This window comes from Gallus gallus, chromosome 4 (assembly GCF_016699485.2).
Source record: "Gallus gallus isolate bGalGal1 chromosome 4, bGalGal1.mat.broiler.GRCg7b, whole genome shotgun sequence".
Classification (NCBI taxonomy): domain Eukaryota; kingdom Metazoa; phylum Chordata; class Aves; order Galliformes; family Phasianidae; genus Gallus; species Gallus gallus.
The window spans coordinates 75701124-75722551 of record NC_052535.1 but is presented as its reverse complement, the minus strand read 5'-3'; the positions used below and the strand labels follow the sequence as shown (position 1 = coordinate 75722551).

At 46.7% G+C, this 21428-nt stretch overlaps 1 protein-coding gene and 1 long non-coding RNA gene across 14 annotated transcripts in view; one reads left to right on the top strand and one right to left on the bottom strand.

The window, feature by feature from the left end:
• The window catches only part of LDB2 (LIM domain binding 2), a 357319-nt gene that overhangs the window by 191950 nt on the left and 143941 nt on the right, over nucleotides 1-21428 (bottom strand). For 12 of the 13 annotated variants that reach the window (XM_015285735.4, XM_015285728.4, XM_025149511.3 and 9 more), the window contains exon 1: nucleotides 15634-15932. In XM_015285735.4, coding sequence (XP_015141221.1) covers nucleotides 15634-15765 — 132 coding nt within the window. In that variant the 5' untranslated portion in view covers nucleotides 15766-15932. Of the gene's footprint in view, nucleotides 1-15633; nucleotides 15933-21428 lie in introns of those variants that run through there. The other variant, XM_046939902.1, reaches the window with a different exon arrangement.
• On the top strand, nucleotides 12690-17606 carry LOC112532307. The gene is made up of 2 exons (XR_003074848.3): nucleotides 12690-15340; nucleotides 17114-17606. It is a non-coding gene; the product is annotated as an uncharacterized LOC112532307 (long non-coding RNA).

The following is a 21428-nucleotide window of genomic DNA, read 5'->3' as shown; positions in this document are numbered from 1 at the left end:
CTACCCGATCATGAGCTCCTCTTTCCATTGGTCACTACAAACAGGATTTATAACCTCCCTGGAAAACACTTGTAACACTCCAGGTTAACACACGAGATCTCCCCCCCCTCTAGTGACTGTTTCCAGTAATAAGCTGGAGAATAAGCTACAATAACTTAGTGACAGTTAATGTGAGCCATTCCTTAAGCTTCTGATGCTGACGATCCCAGTGTTGAGCATGCTGCTGGTTACGGTGCCTGCCCATAGACAGCTTTGGCTCAGTATAAACACCCCAAAGGAAGCTGCCAATGGGCTCCCAGAGCCACCAGTCTAGCCAGGGTCTCCTCTTTACGTCAGGGGCATCTGCAAGTACTTGGTTGGCAAAACCACCGCCTATATAGCTCCTCAGAAAGTACCAGTTTAAAGAGGAGCAAGGTGGAGAAGTTTATGTAGAAAAACACGACGAGCCTGTAATCTGGAAATTTAGGCCAAAACACAAGAACGCATCTGAGCGATGCTACAGTTGGAAGTTCCAGTTCAGATGCAAGGCTTTACTGATGAAAATCTAACAATACTCCACACCTTTCCTCAACTCAGCTTCCCAAAAGCCCAACAGCAGCATTTCCTGTTGGTGTTCAGCAATATATTTACTATCTCCCTGTTCCTGTGGTGACAGAACACCTCAGAGGCCCTAACTTGCTAAACCTGTGTCCTGACAGAGGAGCTGAAGGGAATTAGTGGAGTTTGCCTCAAGTGTGGGCAGCTTGGCATGAAACTTGGCAGAGCTAAGGAAACTGTCCCAAGAGGCCTGTTGGTGAGGGTGTAAGGAGGGGATTACTTGAAACTGTGATAGCGAGAAAGTTTGAGGCCATCATTCTTCCATGGAAGACTGGGAACTCAAACAGGTTTCCACCTCAAAGGTGCAGTGCATGGAAAACAGATAAACGCAACAGCAAAGCCTTTCTGGCAAGAAGCCACTTAGGTATTTAATTCTGCCATATTTGGGAAGAATCTGGCAATGTCTTCAATGCCAGCAATAAATAAATCAAACAGTGCTCACCACCGTCACTGACTTCCTTGCGATTCCTCCATGCTTACATATCTGTGTCCAGCTTTCTAGCCCAAATCACTTTACTATACAACTGCTTGTGTTTTGAGAGCATTCTTTAATGGATTCATGCTCAAAGCGTAAAAGGCAGGCAGCAATACACACTTCAATATTTAAAAGCATAAATAAAAATCTTAACAGATCCCAGATGTTTAATTTCCTCCAGCCCTTGTCAATGATTGAGTTGGTGCTGATGTAGATGATTTTTTTAAGATCAGTGGTCAGTTTGATGCTGAAAAAGGTTCAGATGTCTGGAAATTTCAAACAGCATTTCTACAAATTAATAAATAATGAAGTAGATGCAAAGGAGACAAGTATGAATGCAAGTGGCTGCACTTCTGCAAACTTACTTTATGGCCTGAAATGCACCCAAAGGTTTCAAATGCAACTATGAGATAACCATAACAATTTGTCAGCATATGGAAAATCCTATGGAGGTAATTATTTCAATCTTTTTCTTTTTTTCTTTTCTCTTTTTAGCAGAAGAACTCCAAAGGCTCATATAAACAACGAGCTGAAGGAACACATATTTTAAGGTAAATATAGTACGCTGAAGGAAGACATATTTTAAGGTAAATACAATATGCTGGTGCTATTGAAACTAATGAAGAATTTGCTATTTACTTCAGCAGAACTAACATTTGCTAGCTGCATCCATTTGTCACTTATTAAAGCAATAAGTTACTGTTTACTGTACCAGACAAATCAAGCACTGTACAGAAAATGCATCTACCAAAAAAGTTGCTGAGTTAAATTACTAAGGCCATGCTGCCAAGCACACAAGTTCATAGTGGTAATGAGGGGCTGGATTCCTTCAGTCTGATTTTTACAGGAAGAAGACCAGAGCCCCTAAATAATGGCAACAAGAGGAGGGATGGGTTCTGAAAGCCCATATTTAGCTTACACAAATCTGTGATGTGTTCACTTGACATCACACCAAGGCTTCAAGTCTGCCAGTTCATCGGCCACAAACCACACATGCTGCCCATTGCAGGCTGATCAGACGCTAAAAGGCCATGAATTTCATTTAATTGCCTCCCTTCCCCATCTCAGTAAAGTGGCTGTTCAAGAACAACACTGAAAAACATTAACTCTGGATGTCCAGGATTTGGTTTTGATTGGCACTGAAACCAAACAAATGAAGAAGAGAGCTAATAACAAATCTTTTAAAATTGGTTATTTATTAATACATCTAACAACGTAGACTTTGGAGTCCACTTTCAATGAACGTGGATAAGCTCTGCTCAATGATTTACTTTCTACAGCTTGCGAAATCTAACTATTATTCTGCTAATTTGTGTGCCATTCATCTCCCTCTCCAGTTCAACTTCTCATTGAAGACGTCCCCCCTTTCTTGTTATTTTGCTTCTCAATATTCCCTGATAGTGAGTGCTGCTATTTTTAACAATACTTTCTGTTATGCCTTTGGCATTCACGAAATGATAAGCGCAAACATAATCTAAGCCTCTGAACACACAACGTTACCACACAGACAACTACGGACCACACTTAAAAGCTGCATATGCCCTTCTGATCATTTAGGATGCCTCAAACTCATCTCTGAATTACCTGAAATTGTTTACTATTAGAATAGGTAGGTCTCAAACCCAAATTTTTACTGAGTCAGCTTCTGCAGAAATCTGGCAGTGACGAATGTGGCACATCCAGACACTGGGCCGAATGCAGTTCCACTGCTGTAAACAGGAAGACTTTGCCTGGGATAGGACATTGCAGTTACAAAGCAGGAAGAAGTGCTTGAAACAAACCTAGGAAGTTTGTGAGAGAGAAAAACAGATTAGGAAAAAAAAAAAAAAAAAACAACGAAACACAAAAACCACAAAGCAAAACAAACAAAAGAAAAACCAGTACCAGTGGCCCACAAACAATATGTTATTTGCAATCGTGCATCTGTGTGCCATCGACCTCTAAGGAAGGGAAAGACTGCTGGGCTGAGCTCTCAATATATATTTCTCAGCTGACTCTTATAATCACACTCGGCGTTCTCAAGCTTAGCGTAGCTATTCTGCCAACAAAATTTGCACACCAGGTGGGTTTGTCCAAGTTTCCATGGTCCTAACAGTGTCATATACTTCCTAATAGTAATCTTGAAAATTATATAGGTAATTGTGTTTGTAAAAGGCCACCTTCAGCAAAATCTGGAGGGTTCTTTCCTCTCCACAGGAAAAATGGTTTAATAAAACAGTGCCATTAAAAATACTGCCATTAAAGAATGGTGAGAAGAAAACTATTAAAAATTACACTCTTTTCGCTGCTGTCTTAAGATGCTGTGTTAACAAAACTAAGAGAGTTCTCAGGTCTGCAGAAGGTAAAAGAGCCCAAACCAGGATGGGTGCTGAGCAGAAGTAGCATCCTTTGGCTCTGTAGGACCACAGCCCAGGATGAGATATTACTATTCACACTCCAGTCTGGTTAGCAGGAAGGCTCCTGTGCACAGGTCTGGCCTCGCCCTGCAGAGGTGCAGTGCACTGCTTCCCTTCCTTATTGAAATTCAGTCCTCCTAATTCATGCTGCAGAAAGCAGGAGTGTAATGAAACACAGCAGAGATCACTTCGGCAGTTTTTACCCACCCATGCTGTCCTGCTCCTGACCAACACACAACCCCTCACAGGACTCTCCTCAACCTGAAGCAGCCTCAGGAACAACTTATGTTTCTATAGTGTGGTAATCATTAAGATTGCTATTAGATCACCCCTCAGAAATGCATATGTAACTGTAACTACCTTCATTTGTGTGGTACAACACACCAAGACAGTCTCAGTTCTGCTTAAGGTAGCCCACTTTTTCCAACAGATAACTTAAACAGCCTCTTTCCCTCACAAGTGAAATAAAATATTTACAACCAGCTCTTTTATTTGCAAGCAAATACAGGTAATGTCTGTTAGACAGCAAAATCTATTAGGCATTGGATAGTTTTGGTGCTGTGAGCCGCCTCCAAAAGGCAACAGATGTGGAGAAGGGGGAGGGGAAAGTTAATTTTGTCTTTTTAATATTCAAAGTGAGTCTGTTCTCACTGGCTAATTAAATCAGTAGAGTGCAAACAATAAAAGAAAAAAATAATTGTTGCCTTTCTTCCCTAGAACAACCCCTCTGGTTCACCTCTACTTATAAATAACAAGACGTTATAATATTTCCACTGCAAATCCTTTTCAAATAACATACATATAACCCAACACCAGTCCTCATTGAGAAGAATATACTTTCCATGTGGAATTTAATATAAGTTGTTCTTCCACTGTCACGAAAAAATGGGCTTGGAATGAGCTTCTCTGATTGACATAAAACTACTGAAGAATCACACTTTAAAAGGAATAGATTTAATAACAGTATCAGATGTACAAATCAACCATCCGAACACTACCCTAAAATACATTTGTACTTTCTTGGCAAAGCCAGTAGGTTTGCACAAGCATGCTGAATTATTTGAGAAGTAATGAAATGTGTTAATAACATTAAACAGTCATTTTCCAAGAACCTGCTGTATAATGGCATTTCTAGTCAGATAATTCTTTGTGGTGCATAAATATATGTAATATCAATTAAAACATTTGATTTGTAAAATCAAAATGAATGTGCTATATTTAAACTTGGGTTGAAAGAACTTTAAATACTATTATCTACTTTCAGCCTTCAGTTAGTTACGATATACAAGACAGTACCAAAGAGAAGTGGAGAATACAACCAGAACTCCACTGAGCTAGCACTGTACCAGAACTGAGAAGATGGTCCCAGCCCCAAGAGTCTTATAATTAAATATAATAGACATATTTATAACATAAATATTATAATAAATATAATGAAGACAGGGGTGTGAATGAACATCAGTAGCCACCCTCAACTTCAAGTGCTCGGCAAAGAATCCAAATACCTCTATGTGAAATAACATAGATGGCATGCACTGAGCACTGAGCTGCTCACTTCCCACTGCAGATAGTTCAGTACCACTTTGGGCACGTGTTGTCTAGCTGTAGTGTTCAAGGGACAGCATTGTGGACATACCAGAAGGTAATGGGGAACAGAAGGATGGAGACCCCCTGCCATTTCAGCCCAACTGCTGACAAGTTTTTTACAAGTACTGGGGTAAAGGAAAGTGCTGTGGGACTTGATGTGTGTTTTTGGAAACTCCTCTCAAACACTTGGGATCACTATGATCATGGGATCATCTATGACCATGGATGTAGTTGTTTGAAGATGCAAGAAATGACCAACAGAGAGCACAGTCAGGTATTCTGAGGTCCTGAGCCTTTACAGCTGCAGAGTTTAAAGAGCTCTACCTCAGCTCGACACCGTATTGGTCCAATTTTACCAAGAATAACTCCTACGAATATAACTTTGTTGTTATTGAATTGTCCGCAGATGAAACACCTCAAATTCAGGGTATTACAGAGCTCTGTGCCCACTGCCAAATGCTTGCTATATCTTCCACTCAAATCCCTGTTCAAACGTACCCAGCACCAAAACGTACCTTACTCCCTTGTAAGCATTCTCCTGGTTAACCAAATTAATGGCTGCGAACAAATTAATTATTAGCTCTGTACTGCAGCCATAACTGTGTTTCTCTATGTAACCTGAACGACGTGCAAACATCAGAGCACTGGAAATAAAAGCAGATCAGACTCTGTGATGTCCCATGTTACAACACTTCAAATACGTGTTATGAGGACCATGAACAGAAATGAGCCCAGTATTGATTAATTTAACTATATCGAGGAAACGGAGTAATCCAGCCAAGAGACTTCTGTTGCTACTCATAAGAGAGGGCATTTATCGATAACCGCTAACCTCTGGATTCTACCCGTTAGTTTTGTGCTGCCTGTGTTACCTCCTAAGCCACCAGGTGTCACAGTGGCTCAATGGAGGGATTCTTGTCAGTCCAGACACGCAAGTTGTGGCTTCAGGTTACATACCAGAGCTCACACCGCCTGCACGAGGAAGTCGGTGACACTGAGTATTTTGATGAAAACCATCCTCTGGATGAAACCATCAGTCAAGGGGTAACTCGGATGCTCTTGATGTGGGTGTTAAATAACCCTGCGGCACTGCCACAGGAGAGATGTACTCGGTGTTCTGGCGTCTTGACCCATCTTTTTACTTTACATTATTAACCTTGCCACAGCCTTAAGAGGTACTGAAAAGAGCTGAGCTCATCATTCACATCAAGTAATAAATTGTGTGAATTCTACTCTTCTTTTTACTCAGAGTTGCTAGGAATTAATAACAACCTACTTGAACGCATTAATTATTCAAATTTAAGACATATATTTGCTTGTCTTTCATAAGATTGTCTGCTGTAAGCATGCAATATTCTACTAAGTATATACACTGCAAGTGGTCATATATCACGTGTTTCTATTTCTCATCCTCGACTGGAGGAGCGTAGATGGAACGAGAGCTGAAAACTTTGGGCAGCTTTTCACTTTTTCACCTATTTGCTCTTATGACCCTGCAGTTACTTTACAAATGTAAACAGTACCTTGCCCTAAGAAAAAAAATCCGCAAGTACATCATATTTCCTGATCTTTAATTTTCCCACTGCCACCACTCATTGACATTAATTTGCTTTATACGCATACACCGGTCAGTCATCACTGCAAAGCAATGGGAGATTTGTCTCTGGTGTATCGGATTTCTAAGGATGGTGGCTCTATCTTGAAGACTCTGGGAACTAAAACCAGGAAAGTGCTTTTCAGCTTAGCCCATGTAAAACAAACAACTTCTATCCAGAATGCTTAACAACATGAAATTTGCATTCTGCAATTATTCGTGAGAATAAAACATCGGTGATCAAACATTCACACCAACACATAAAGAGCATGAGCACAGCCAAAGAAAATTCACTGTTAAACTCCAGTGCACAGTCATGGAAATTTTGCATGTAGCATTTGTTGCGCTCAGGTAATGAACCTTTACCCAGTGTGCTGGCTTTTCATGTCCCATTATTCATGCCAACACATTCATTAAAATGAGCTTTTGCTTTTTAACATAATCGACAGCGTGCATAGGTGTGGCCTTCAAAGCGTTATCACCGCAGTTTACAGGCATGCTGTTCGTAAATACAAGCAGAACGCCGGTCGGTGCAAAATGCCAAGCTTCCCACAAAACATATGGTAATTTTTGCTCTGTAAAACAGATAGATGCGCTATATAACGCATAATTGCAGCACATTATATATGAACTTCTAATTGCTTAAAATGATACTTCAGATCACATCAACAACATTATTACCCAATTACCCTAAGGGTTAACTGATACTCCGGTGATTAAGTCTAGGTAGAAGTGAGCGAGCTATTGTGTTGCCTTCAACCACTGAAGTATGGTTGCAAATGCACATATAGAATCTGTAAGCTGTGGATGTTTTTATCCTTGTGGTATGGCAAAGAAGGACGGGGAATAAACGTTGGCCAAGTACCAAAGGAGAGAGGGTCCTGCAGGATGCTGGGTGACTTCAACAGGAGGAATTTTCATTTGCTGTAAAGGAACTACTTTGCCTTTACTTAATGATGGTTAGCAGTCACAATAACGGTATTCTGATGTGAAATGGAATAATGTGAAAAGATTTTCAGTGCTTAAAGTAGAAACAAGAATTACTGAAGACGGTAACAGTAGCAAGTTACTGTTAGAACATGGACTGAGTACACAGCACTTTCTATTCCCTTTCATCAGTTGTAAGTATACATATACACATGTATATATATCCAGCTTGCAAACCTAAGGGTAAAACAGGTTTCACACTTGCCTTGCAGGTCCTCTACTCCTTAGAAAAGGAGACGGTCAGAATACCAGAGCTGCTGGCTGTCTTCCTCAAGGATAAAGTGAGAGTGCTCCAGCTTAAATAATAACACAAGAAAGTTTCACTCTTTTATGTTTTCTGAGCCTTTTCTTCTCTCCACGTGACTGCTGTAGTTAAAGATTTAGAATATTTCTTTTTGTATAATGTGGTTATTAATATTTCAGAAATCTCTTTGTACGCTGCTCTAGAACAGATGGCAAGACTTTCTCTGATACAATGTTCTGCTAATGGCTGAAGCAAAACTACACAACTAGAACATGAATCACAATAAGATACGTGAAATAATGCAAATATGCAATGTATTGAGAAAGTCATAACTCTCCCAATCAATTTACCTCTTCACCAAATAATATAATAAAAAAAAAATCCATTAGAAAAGACAAGTGTTTGAAAGTCCAAAGAAAAAAAGTATGTTGGAAAACTGCACATAGTAATACTCCAACAAGGACAAGTGGTCCATCCATTTATTACATTTCTGAAGAATGAGCATAGTGGGTCTATGACTCAGCCCATCTTTGGGTCTCTATTAAGCAGGGGTGTCCAAATGCGATCGCTGTAATACACATTCAGTGTTTCTATGAATGCAACAGACAAGGTCATGCAACTAATCCGTGCAACCTTTCTGGGTCATGAAGGATGCTCTAGTCTGCAACCAGCAGTTGTATCATGAGTAGGATCTGAACAGGTATTGAATCTGCTGTACCTGACCAATCTGATCACAAAACTGTACTCAGAGATCACATTTCCATCTTCCCTTTTGAACCAGACACACAAATGGCACAGATAGATTTTAACTACTTTATCTAACCAGGCTTGGCAAGCTGACTGTGGCACAAAGGCTACCAGCAGGTACTGCAGATCACCCTGAGAGTTATTGCAGCAATGCTCTAACTTATCAAATACTTGGAAGGATATAGCAATCCCTCTATTCAATTTGCAGGTACTCAGGCAGCAGAGTTTAAGCACAGTTAGAAACCCATGTAAAGTTATGGCTTTGGTGTGTCAGCTGTGAGTTTGTGACTGCCCTGGATAAGTACATGGATACGAGTACTGACATCAGAAAGACCTGAAGGAGCTGGTCTCATCTGATACCTACACTGGCTGCAGAGTTATGAAAAATATTGATGGTTCAGTCATAAAAAATAAAGCAGCTACACTCAGCCTCGTGCTTCAGTGCTGCATGCTGCAGAGGGGAACAGCAGCCTGGCCAGCAGGCTCACCGTATGGCTTCTTGTCGATGGAGCAGCAAGGCGGTGCCCAGGGAGCCCATGTCTCGTGGACAGGACAGCCTGCCCCTTTCAAATTTGTGGCTGCTGAAAGGACTCTACACTACCAACACACTTTGGCCACCAAAACCGAGCATTTTATTTCTGCAAAGGTCTTGTATTTCCAGGTCAGTGATTTTTCACTAGCCCTATAAGGCATAGAAGCGACGGAGCTGTCTCAGAAGCGTCAGCTGATCCCACCCCAATGTTTGTTGCCCTCGGGTGGCTCTAGCTGATCCTCACTTACCTCAGAAGCACCAAGAGTACCCTTTGACTTAGATGAGTAACTTTGGGTTTGAGTGTTGGAGGACACGGCTGTCCTTCAGAATGTAACGGGAATGGAAATAGAATTCTGGCAGAGAAGCACTTTCTGTTTGCCATGAACTTAAATGACAACCAAGGCCAGCAAGAACACAGAATCACAGAATCACAGAATTACTCAGGTTGGAAAGGACCTCAAAGATCATCAAGTCCAACCGCAGCCTAACCATAGTACCCTAACTCTAACAACCCTCTGCTAAATCATATCTCTGAACACCACATCCAAAGGCTCTTAAACACATCCAGGGACGGTGACTCAACCACCTCCCCAGGGAGCCTATTCCAGTGTTTAACCACCCTTTCTGTAAAGAAGTGTTTCCTAACGTCCAACCTAAACTTACCTTGGCGCAACTTGAGGCCATTTCCCCTTGTCCTGTCACCTGTCACCAGTGAGAAGAGACCAACCCCACCCTCATACTGGGAAAACAAACACACAGTTCTAAGGAGATTTCAGCCAGGGTCTCAGAGAGGTTTCTTCCACTATTTCTGGCTAATTTATGAAGCCAACAGGCACTGTCCTACCCCAGCCATTTCTGGAGGCCACAAACCATCTGCCACTGTGTCCCACCAGGGTCACCCCGAGGCCCTGAGCAGACCAGGAGCCACTTTTGGAAAAGAGCACCCAGCAGACTGAGGATATATGCCGGCCTGTTTACACAGCACAGCCAGGAAAGCAAGCCTCGCTTGGGAGGAAGCAAACACACAAAGTATCAGCTCGGTCGGAATGCCTGTTTACAGCAGATATGCAACTTTTGGCAAAAAAAAGATACGAACAAATACCATTTGAAGCAAAAAAAGTCCAGCTAAAAAATATTGCAATGTGTTTAGCAATCCATCCGTACACTTTTTTTCTATAAACAAAGGAAGTATACACACCAAAACCAAATTACTTTTTCAATCAGATCTCTCAGTCTAACAGCAGGCAGAACTCCAGCCGAAGTGAGAGCGCAGGGCTGGGACCTCGTCGTGGTCTCTGCTTTGCTCCCTCTCACCATGCAGAGGCTGCTATTTGTTAGACTGGATCTGCACAGTAAACCTTGTTTATATCAGAGAAAAACTGAGTTTAAGGGATTTTTTTTTTTTAAGTGAATTTGTGGTTTAAAGAATAAAGAACAGAAAAAGAGAAAAGGAAGGGTTGAGAAGATTTATTTATAGAAAATGATCCAGCAAGCATCGCAGTAGCTTACAGGGGGATCCAGCCTCTGTATTTCACATCGACTCTCCCCCTCCCCACTCAGCAACCCCTGCCCCCAAAGCTCCCTGTCCCTTAAGCACACAGTTTGTATTATAACTTTAGGGGAAGGAAAAAAGAAAGCAGCAAGACATCCCCAACTGTAAGCTACGGATCAGCGCGGAAAGGAAGCCGTCTTTTATTCCTTTCCCAGCCTCATAAGTATTGTTAGTTTGTAAAAATTTTAATTGAAAACAGCTGCAACAGTTTTGTGTTTGTTTGGTGGGTTTTTTTAAGGGATGAAAAAGATTCTACGAAATAAAAGACAATCAGGAAAATGAGCCCTGAATCCATCCTGAAGCCAATGTGTGCCGAAACGAGTTCAAGGGGTTCTACTAAAACTGACCTCAGTTTCAGCAAAGCAGGATTTTAGAGGCAGTTATTGAAAACCCTTTACTGACGTTCCTAGAACTGCTGCTATTGTCCCATTGGTGTGGCTGCGGACGAATGGCTCTTTCCTCGCAAGCGCTCTGAGACAGAAGTTTATGTTTTCCCCCAACAAAACAAACTCATGGGACAAACTCAACTCTATGTATACAACATCAGAGATCTGTTTGCGATACGGAGTTGCTATGTGAACAAACGTGATGTCACAACAGATATTTTTATGACTAATCTATTAAAAACGCATTCGGAAGAAGAGGAAAAGCTTATTTCATCAGACAGCAATGCGGGGAAGTAAAATAAGAGACTTTCATTTAACTGCAGAATTTTGTTTTGCTTTGCTGTGATTTGCTTCGCTTTAAATATTTGCTTGGATCCGAATGTCTGTGTGAGCTTCCAGCTCAGTTGGTACCTTTTAAGTAATCAAACATTCTCCCTTATTTTTCCTTTTGATTTTCTTTACCTCTTCTTCCATCGTGAAATCTCCGCTTTGGAAAATTCACTATATGGTTTGGAAGGGCTTTAATATGATTTGATTAAGCTAATTGTCATTAAAACAAACACGCCGCTGATCAACTTCTGTAGTCACCCTCACAGCGCTGCCCTCCCAGCCAGGAGGGCTCTGCTCTCCTGCAGCAGAGACACAGGCAAATCCCATACGCTGTGACAGACAGAAGTTCTGCCAATACAGGGGACTAAACAGACCCGCGAGAGGCTCAGTACGTTGCTCTGATCACTGGCAATAAAGCAACGCCTCAAACTTTAAACTGTCAGCAACTTTCAGTGCTCCATCCACAGCGCGCTGCTACTGAGAAACAATTATCTACGAGATATAATCACCTTTTGTTTTCTTTTAAGAGTGAGCAATTTCAAATGATTGAATATTACGATGGAAAAGGATTTACAACATCAAAACATCAAAGAGGAAAAGAGGTGGTTGGTTTTTTTTTACCATAGAGCTTAATAAAGAACAGAGAAAATACTGAAGCTAATTTGCCTACACTGCATATTGCCCAGCACCTGGGAAACTGCTGAATGAGCCACAACAACAGCCCTTCTCTCCTGAAACGTTCGACCAACGCAGATACAAAAATATTAAGATAAACTGGGTTTGAGTGAGCACTCATGAAATCCTTAAGCCACAAACACGGCAAGGGAACATCTGCAGTGCAGTTACCCAGAAAGTTAGCTAACCGGGAGAGAAGTGCAGAAGGTTTGTTGTTATATCTGCCAGAGATCATTAAACGTCTCAATACGCTTCTACTTCTTTAAGTCCGGATTGTTGGCACATTACAAACTGGCACCAGGCAAGCCCAGGAATTATTAAGAAACCATGTATTCATTTCCATTAGGAAAAAGTATCAGGAGATTAGGTTTCTTCGAACTGCTTGTAAGGAAGCTGAGATGTTCCTGTCCGGCAGCTCCCAAGGCAGGCGCCCCGTGTTACTTCAGCTGACACAGGCATTAGTCGGGTGGTGGCCTCCTGCCAGTCCTTACATCACACAGCCACCCCCTGCCTGGGTGTGATTGGAATTCCTCGCCCAGGACTGACCCTGGATTCAAACAGGAGCTGTAGGTTCTGCCCAGAAAGTTGTAACAAGTTTGGAGAGCGCAAGTTTGCACATCCAGCACGGGCTGCAGCTGCTAATTCCTAACTTTCCTCACTACCTTTTCTTCCTAAAGAGAACAGGAGTGACAAAGACATCCACGCTGCATCTAAATTACCTTTATTTACCGCTGGGTACTTTGTCTGATCAACACAGCCCTCACAGGGCCTCTGTGCCCCTTCCCACCCTCCCACAGGAGGGTCCCTGAAAGCAGAGCAGCTCCGAGGGCGCCGCTGCCCCCGTGCACCACTCACCCTGCACTCACCCTGATGGCAGCAGACGTGGCACGCTCCTGCCCCAACGGCAGCCCTACCAGCCCCGTGCATCACTGGAATCACTTTCACCCACCCGCAAGCTCCATTCAGAACTTGCAGAATTCACTGCAAAGGGGGGGCTCTGCAGGTGGAGGGGAGGACAGAGACAGACATGACACACAGACACTCCTTCCACAGCTTTCTGTCCATCCTGTGGAGTGGCAGAGGGATGGCGGAGGACCCAACTCCAGAACACTGTTAGGAACGTTTCAGTTTTTTAAGAAAGCGACACAATCCCCGAGGCTGCCCAGGCACACATTTGGGATGGAGTAAGAAGGAATAAGAGCTGTGGGATTCCCCCTCTTTTTTAGAACAAATGCTCACTTGCCACTAGCTCTCCAGAAGTCGGGGCTGAGCAGAATCTGACATCATGCTACCTCCAGCCTTTCGGCAGTTCCTTTAACTCCCTTCCCCTTAAGCTGCCCTCCTCGCACTCTCCTACCCCCTGGGGCTCCTCCAGAGAGCAGTGCCTACATTATTCCAAAGGCTGCCCAAAGAGAAATGCTCACATGGCACGCCAGCATCACCCAAAGCACAAGCACCTCCCATGGCGTGCGGGACTCCATCGGGCTGGACTGGAGAAATTCAGAGCCACTCAGATACGCTCCAGAAGCCTTCAGCTCCTGAGCACAAACACACGTGAAAGAGAGGAACGTTAATGTGAAACTCCTGCTCCCCACCTGCCCGAGGAGGCAGCGGGATTCCTTGCAGGCGGTCTGCATCCAGGCACTGCGAGTGGCCCAGGAAACTCATCTCCTTTTTTTTAGTATTATTATTTGCTTTATTAAGGAAGGGGTTTAAATTGGAGGATAAAGGAGATGCCACGAAGCTAGCTAGAAAACACATCAACAAACAACAATACAGCACGGAGCAGAGAAATTACAAAGCAGACAACCAGAATGGAAGCACTGAACAATCCCAATGCAAAACTCTTTTTGCTCTGGGCAAATTTAAGAAAATAAAGAAATCCTTGAGCGTAAGGCCTTCATTAACAGAGCACTGTCTGTCAAAGTCAGATCCTGCTGGAACCCGCGGCAGCACTACGGGGGGCTCCCGCCTGTCCCCCACCCACCATGTGGTTGGGTGCCCCCCAGCACTGCGGGCTCTCAGCACAGTGCAGGAGGGGCTGCTTTATGAGCCCCTCTGAAACTTTTGGAGTGGAATGTCTGTAAGGGAGTTGCAATGGGAAGCTGTGGCCCGATTTTAAAAGGGTTGCCGAAATAATATGTAAAACAGCGAAATGAACGCCGACTGCACGTCGGTTCGATACAGAACCCTAAAGGAATCGCCGAACAACACAGATTTCTGTTGCTTGACAAAGTCGAGAAACTACGATGCCAGCATGTGCAGGAATGTAAGAACAGAGTTGCGAGACACTGACAAACAGTTGCAACACAGAAAAAAAACCACCCAGAACCACCCCACCGCCACCCAAACGGCCCACACCGTGGGCCGCCAACAACGGGGGCAGAAGTGCGGAGCAGTCCCGGTGGCTGTGGGGGCTGCTGAAGGCTCCCCGCCAGCACCGAGCGGCACCGAACCCCACAGCAGCGAGCGGGAGCAGCAGTGGCAGAGCCCAGCGCCGGGAGCAGCGGCCAATCAGAAAGCAGGTCACCGCTCGTGTGCGTACTGTGTACACTGAGCGGCACTGCCTCCATGGCTCGGCTGACAGTCGGGCACGCATGTGTGCTTTATTTTGTTGTGACCTCCCGTTCTTTCCAGGAACTACAGCGTAACAAACGGGTCGGTCCGAAATCATTCGCCGCGCACGGTGCCACCGATCCAGCAGACACGGGTGTCTGCACGAAGCCGCTAATTACAAAAGACGGGTACTTTGTAAAAGTGTTTGCAGGGCACCGCCGGCAAAGTATCGCAAAAATCCCAGCGCCAGGACGGTCTGCTGCCCAAACACAGCCACATGGCAGCACTGCAGCCCGATCCCGGCCGCGCTACACTCCGGCAGGCAGAAGTGCGCCGCGTTAAGCACGCGAACAACAGGCTGCAGCCTCCCCTGCTCTTCCCCCGAGTGGCCGAACGTCCCCTCTCCGTGCAGCACTCCGCCCCGTGGCAGCTGCCCCGCGCTGGGCCGGCTGCACGGCGCCCCGCACTGCGCCCAGCGCGGGCAGCACCCGCGGAGTTCCCGTCCCGCGGCACTTTGACAGCGCGGCGGGGCGGGGAGGGATCGTCCCCCCGCGGCACCCGGCGTGAGCGCGGCCGCCCGTCCTCCGGACACGCGTTCCGCGAGCGCAGCCGGGGCGCAAGTTTGCAAAACTCCGCTCCTGTTTGCTGCTGCCGTTCCTTTCCCTTCGTAACGAGTTTCCAGGTGCGGAGCGGATCGAGGCTCAGCTCCCCCCCCCGCACCTTTCCCGGCGGGTTCCGTGGCGGCGCCTCGCCCCGCAGCAGCCGGACGGACCCCAGCGAGCGGCGCGGGGAGAGCCCCGCAGTGCCTCCCGAAGTGCCGCGCCGCAACGCCGCCGCTCAGCCCGAGCGGGCGCCGACCCCGAGAGTTGCTCCGCACGGAGACCGACCGAGGGATCGCCCAATTAAAGTGCCCGGCTAACGAGGGCTGCGCCGCACACCCGCGCTGCCGAGCGGGACGGAGCCGCGCGGACTCACCTCGCTCCGCGCCTGCAGCCGCTTGTTCATTTCGTAGATTCGGTACTCCGGCTGCACCATGTACGGCGTGTGCCTCCTGTAGAACGGGCCAAAAGGAGAAGAATAGAAAGGGTCATGTGGTGCGCTGGACATCTTGCCTGCTCGCGGAGGTTCAAGCGACACAGAGTACCGCCAACCTCCATGCAGAGCACATGGGCTGCGCGCTCTCCGCGGCACAAAGTAGCGGCAGGCGCACACGCACACATGCGGGCGGGGAGCTGCCGGGGAGCTGCCTGCGAGCCCTCAGCGCGGGCGGCGGCGGGGGGGGCGCGGGGCGCGCCGGGGCGGGCGGCAGTGGGCGCGGGGAGCGGGGGGCCGCGGGCAGCGCCGCTCCGCTTTAAAGCGGCGGCTGCCGAGGGGGTCATTTCCTGTTCGCGCCGTGGGAGCGCCTCGCCGGCGGCATTTTCCTCTGGCGGCCCCGCGGAGGTGCGGGGCTCCGCTCGGCTTCTCCCCGCCAGGACCCCTGAGGAGCCCGGCGGCGGGGCTCGTTAGCATATAGCTGGTTTTAACGCTGCCTGAGCCCGCGCGGGGCCGGGGCGGAGGGCGCGGGGCCTCTCCGCGCGTGGGGCGCCGAGGGGGGCGCGGGGCCTCCCCGGCACGGAGCCCCGGCGGGACTGGCGCGGAGCCGCGGGGTGCGTGGCTGCCCGGGGGGCCCCGCTGTCACCGGGGCGGCTCAGTGCGGGGGGCCGGCCGCGGCCGTCAGCAGCACCCCGTGCGCCCGTCCTGCCCCTGTTGGGGTGAAATAACGCGGGACCCAGAACCGCACGGGGCCCACGGAGGTGCGGGGGGAACTTTGTCGGTTGGATCAGAGCGGCGTGGAAGTTCTGGGAGCGCTCGTCACGTGCACGAGGAGTCCCGGGCGGCACGGGGACGGCACGGGGCTCCTCACAGCGCTGAGGTGTGAGGGTACGGCACGGGGCTGCTCACGGTGCGGGCTCCGAGGGGGAGCAGCCCCCGAACTGGTGTACAGACCATAAGCAGCGCTGAATTCATCTCTTATGCACATTCAGTCAAGCAAATGGAACCACTCTAGGAACGGATTCCGTTAGCTGACGTGAGGAACGGGATGGCGACGGGGCTGTGTGCAGCCAGGGCTGCCCGTCCCATGGGTGGGGAACCACCGCACCGCCCATCCGTGCTGTGCTCTGCACATTAAGCAACCCCCAAACACACAGCAGCCGTGTATGGCTTCACCCACTGCCAAAAAACTTAATGTCAATCCAACCGAAAGCGGGGATATTTAGAGACAGATCTGAAAAATCCCAATTTCCATTTGGCTTTCTCCATTCCCATATTTGGCTAAATCTGGAAAATCTGTGTTCAGTTTGCGGGACAAAATAGAAAAGTTCATCACTTTCTTCCACTGACTGCTGATCACAGTCACAGTTTATCTTCGAAGTACCCATTGCTGCTTAGCAAAACTCTCTGTACTCTCTTGTAGAACAGCAGCTTCCAGAAGAAGTGACGTACTGAGCTGCTTCATAGCCTTCCCACAGCTTCTGCCACTGAACACGGAGCCAACAGATCCTACATGCCCTGGCTATGCAGCAGTGCTGCATGGATGCTCCAGGCCCATCCCAGCCAGAGCGGAGCCGAACGAACAGCACACCCATCCCCGTGGTGCTGCAGTACCAGTGCCAATGTCCTGCCAGTGTTTGCTGGCAGCTCAGCAGCCTGCAGTGTGGCTGCATGCCTGCGAGAGGGCTGCCCTGGGGCTTCCCGCCTGTATTCCTGCAAACCCCGCCCAGCTACCTTTGAGTCTGAAACCGAAATGATGGGGAAATTACAGAATTACAGCACCAGTATGCACATTTTTGAAAATATTTTGAATATCATCTACTTCATGTAAAAACAAAACCAAAAACCTCCCAAACTGTGGATTCTACTTTGTTTGCAAAGCGAGCTTGAAGTCAAATACATTTGCCAAAGACAGAGTGCACTGTGTTGTTGTTGCTTTTTTTGGTAATTAAAATGGTGGAATTTTGCACAGCTGCAGAACGGGGTCTGCTTAAAGGACTGTTTGACCATGCTGAAATTCACTGTCTCGAGAAGTTAAACCTGGCAACGAAATTAATTTCCTTTTTGCATAGTGGGGGGATGAGGAGGGGGGGGGAGGGAGAGAAGATCTTGCTTTAAGAAAAATATAAACCACAACAGACAAACTCCAAGTATTGGATGAGAAGAACGATTCACTTTCATGATTTGCAACCCCAGATAGTCCCCCACGCAGGGGCCTGTGTGTACAGCTCTTCTGCAACGCCAAAAAATATATATGCAGTAGTATTTTAATAATTCCCATTGATTAACTGGCAAATTATCGTACACCTAAAGCCCACCGGCAAGAACAGAGTCCCAGGGTAGGGACTGGCTAATTACAGGCTCCAGCAGCACTTCCAGTTGCCTGTTATCATCCAGACCAGCGTGATGCATGGAACAGTAAAACAGAAGGTGAAATCAAAGGGAAATAAAGTTAGAGGGACCCTGGCAGTGTCAGCTCGGTTCTCGCTTGGATCCGCTGCCTTTAAAGTCCAGCAGCTCTGCAGGAGCGCAGCTCAGTGCTGCCTGGGCTGGGGAAGGAGCTGCTCTGCAAGTGGAGCTGGGATCCAAGACAGACACCTGGCCTGGGATTTAGGACAACCTAAATTGGGCTGCTTAGTCTGGAAAATGAGTTTAGTGAAAAGGAGGTGGAGGAAAGCAAGAGGAAGGAATTAGTTGGTCTTCCCAACCCAGAAAATGAGTGCATTCATGTGCCTGTCTATGCATGGCTGCAAATCCAAGAGAACAAGCGTGTGTGCAGGTTGTATTTACATGGGTGTATACACATGTGCATACCTCTGCACCTCAAAGCAGAGATCCTTACCAAAAGGGAGGGCTACAGCACCTTTGTCTCCCCATCCTCAAAGCTCCATGCAGCAAACGCTCACATGGCACCTAACATGTGAGCCATGCCCACTGAGGACACGGAATTGGGTGGGAGAATGGAGCATCAGCCCACATGAAGTCATGTTTCGTGCCCAGTATTCTACTGTGTGGGCCTCAGACACACCAAGGCGCCCCCAGAGGTGGAGCTGGGTGCTGGCCGATGTCTGGGTGCCATATTGCCCTCTCCTGGACAGAAGCAGAAGAACCCACAGGAGTCAAGGGCTCCTCTCTGTCAGCTGCTGAGAACAATTTCCCTTCATTACAGGTAGAAGTGTGGCTCATTTGGGATTTTTTCTTCATGTGCACCCACCAACATGGAACCCTCAGTGCCTCCACATAGCCATGATGTGCTACAACAGCAGGACTGTTCAAGCAGCCAAAAAAATCAATGGTGGAAACTTTCCCCAGGACACAGGCAGCGTGAGAAGGGGTAAACTGGGACAGCTCCTTCATCTGTCCCTCTGCTTGTGCCCTCACGGGGCCGGGTGCTGCCTTCTGGCCGTGACCATGGCTGGAGCCCAAGGATCCTTTTGGCACCAGACAACAGCCATGGCCCTGCACCATGCACCCAAGGCACAGCCCCCGCTTTGCAGGGCTGACAAGCAGCTCTGGAGGCTGCACTATTTTTAATAACCACTTAGTAGTAACAATAATTCAGAAGACATACAGCTGTAAATAGGTGTAATTGCTGTATTTATCCCTGGTACGCGTTGGTTGTTAGGCCTCTGTCAGTAATCAGGTTTATGAGGATACATTTAAGATGGTTTGGAGCTGCTGAGAAGACTGGAAATGGAGAGAATGATCTCCGTTAGAGATACACAGAAAGTGAAGAACTAATTACGAGAGGTATTTGAAATGAGGTTTCTTGAGAACGCTCAAATAAAAATGAATTTCATGAAAAAAATGACCAAATTTCAGGTTGTGCTATGTTTATACAGACGGCAGTAAAGACTTTATTTGCAGAGTGACCTCAGGTAAAAGAACAGAGCTGTTATCCCTGGGGTGCGCATGAGTGACTTAAATGAAACGTGCTCATCAAAAGTTGGGATGTGCGAGAGAGAAACACCAACAGCAGCCCATCACGTGCAGCACACTGTCACCAAGCTCAAACACGGGATTTTGGCAGGTTTCAGAGCTGTGTGCTGCCTTTAATTTCTACAGTTATAGGACGTAATATAGCAGATGCTTACAATTTATAAGAAATCTAGAAGCTGTAATTTGTTTGCATTAAATATTAATATATTGAAATAAAAAACATATTTGGGAAAATACTGTCCCTTCACAGACAATTTGTGGACAGGAAAATATACACATTTCTTGAATCCATTGCTTAAAATATTTGCCAGGCTCCATAGACACTTCTAGTCTTTTTCCATGTAGGCTGTTGGGTTTTTTTTTTCTTCTGGTCATGGCTGATGTCCTTTTCTGTCATTAATAAATGACACGATTGTTTTTTTCATAAATATCTTTCATAATTCCCTTAGTAGGGCCCACCAAAACCACCATGTTTCAGAGTTTACGGTGCGGCATGAAGGGTTCACCTCTTTTAAATGCTTCAGGCTGTTCACAAACTTAAATCTAACTTGCATAAATTACATATAATGATAATTCTTTACATATGACATTTCTACGGATTCTGTTCATCTGCTTAATGCTGGTAAATACGATTTTAAGTTATAGCCTCAGCATGCACCAGTGATGCTGGAAGTACCTCTGAACAGATGAGAGCACAGAAGAGATTTTAAGTATTTCGCAGTTCTGCAGTACCCACAAGGTCTTTGTCCCTAATCAAAAATGATTTTCAATTTTGTCTTTGGATTTTCTGAACGCTCAATTGATCACAGTCTTTGAGGAGTCTGCCCATCTCTCAGCTTCCTCACTGGGAGTGGAGAGGCAGCGCTGAGCTCTGCTCTCTGTGACAGAGACAGGACCTAAGGGAATGGCATGGAGCTGTGCCAGGGGAGGGGCAGCTGGGGGTTAGGGAAAGGGTCTGCACCAGAGGGCGGTGGGCATGGAATGGGCTGCCCAGGGCAGTGGGCACGGCCCCGAGCTGCCAGAGGTCATGGAGCGTTTGGACAGACACGGTTTTGGGTGGTCCTGTGTGGAGCCAGCAGTTGGGCTCAATAATCTTTGTGGGTCCCTTCCAACTCAGAGTATTCTGCGATTCTACGATTCAGTCCTTGGCATTCAGGGTACCACAGAACTTCTGCCACTTGACTGAACCAGATCATCTTCCAGACTGGTGAAATGCCAAAGAGACTTTGTATACCTTGGCATACTGCATCTCGGAGCATACCACAATGTCTGCTCTCCAGAAGCCAGCAGCTTCAACAACACTTTTGTCTTGTCCCCCATATCTACTACTGAAGATTGGGGTGGGATTACACTGGAGGCTGATACTGCCAAGTGTTATTTGAAGCAACTGGGGCTCTTCACCCAAAGTGCTCAACAAGTGTGCGTGTGTTTTCCCTGAGGAAAGGCTGAAGAGCTGATGCTCAGGATGGTGAATCCAGAACAGTCAGGTAGGAAAAAGGAAAGGACGAAACTCCTGTCGTTTGCCTCTTGCAGCCACCCCCCAGTGGCACATTCACTCGTGTTCACTCAGCTCTAGCATATTAAGCGATGTGTTTTTCACAATTTCCTAAGTCTGCTCCAGCCCCAAGCAACTATAACTACCCCTCCATATATTCTAATAGATAAGCAGCACCATACTTCAGCACCATTTTTAAGCAGCCCTAACTTGCTCTCACAACCACATGGCAGGATAACATGTCTTGCAGATTACAAACTAGGCCTGAGAAAGGGAACAGGTGTGTGAACATGAGCATGCTGCT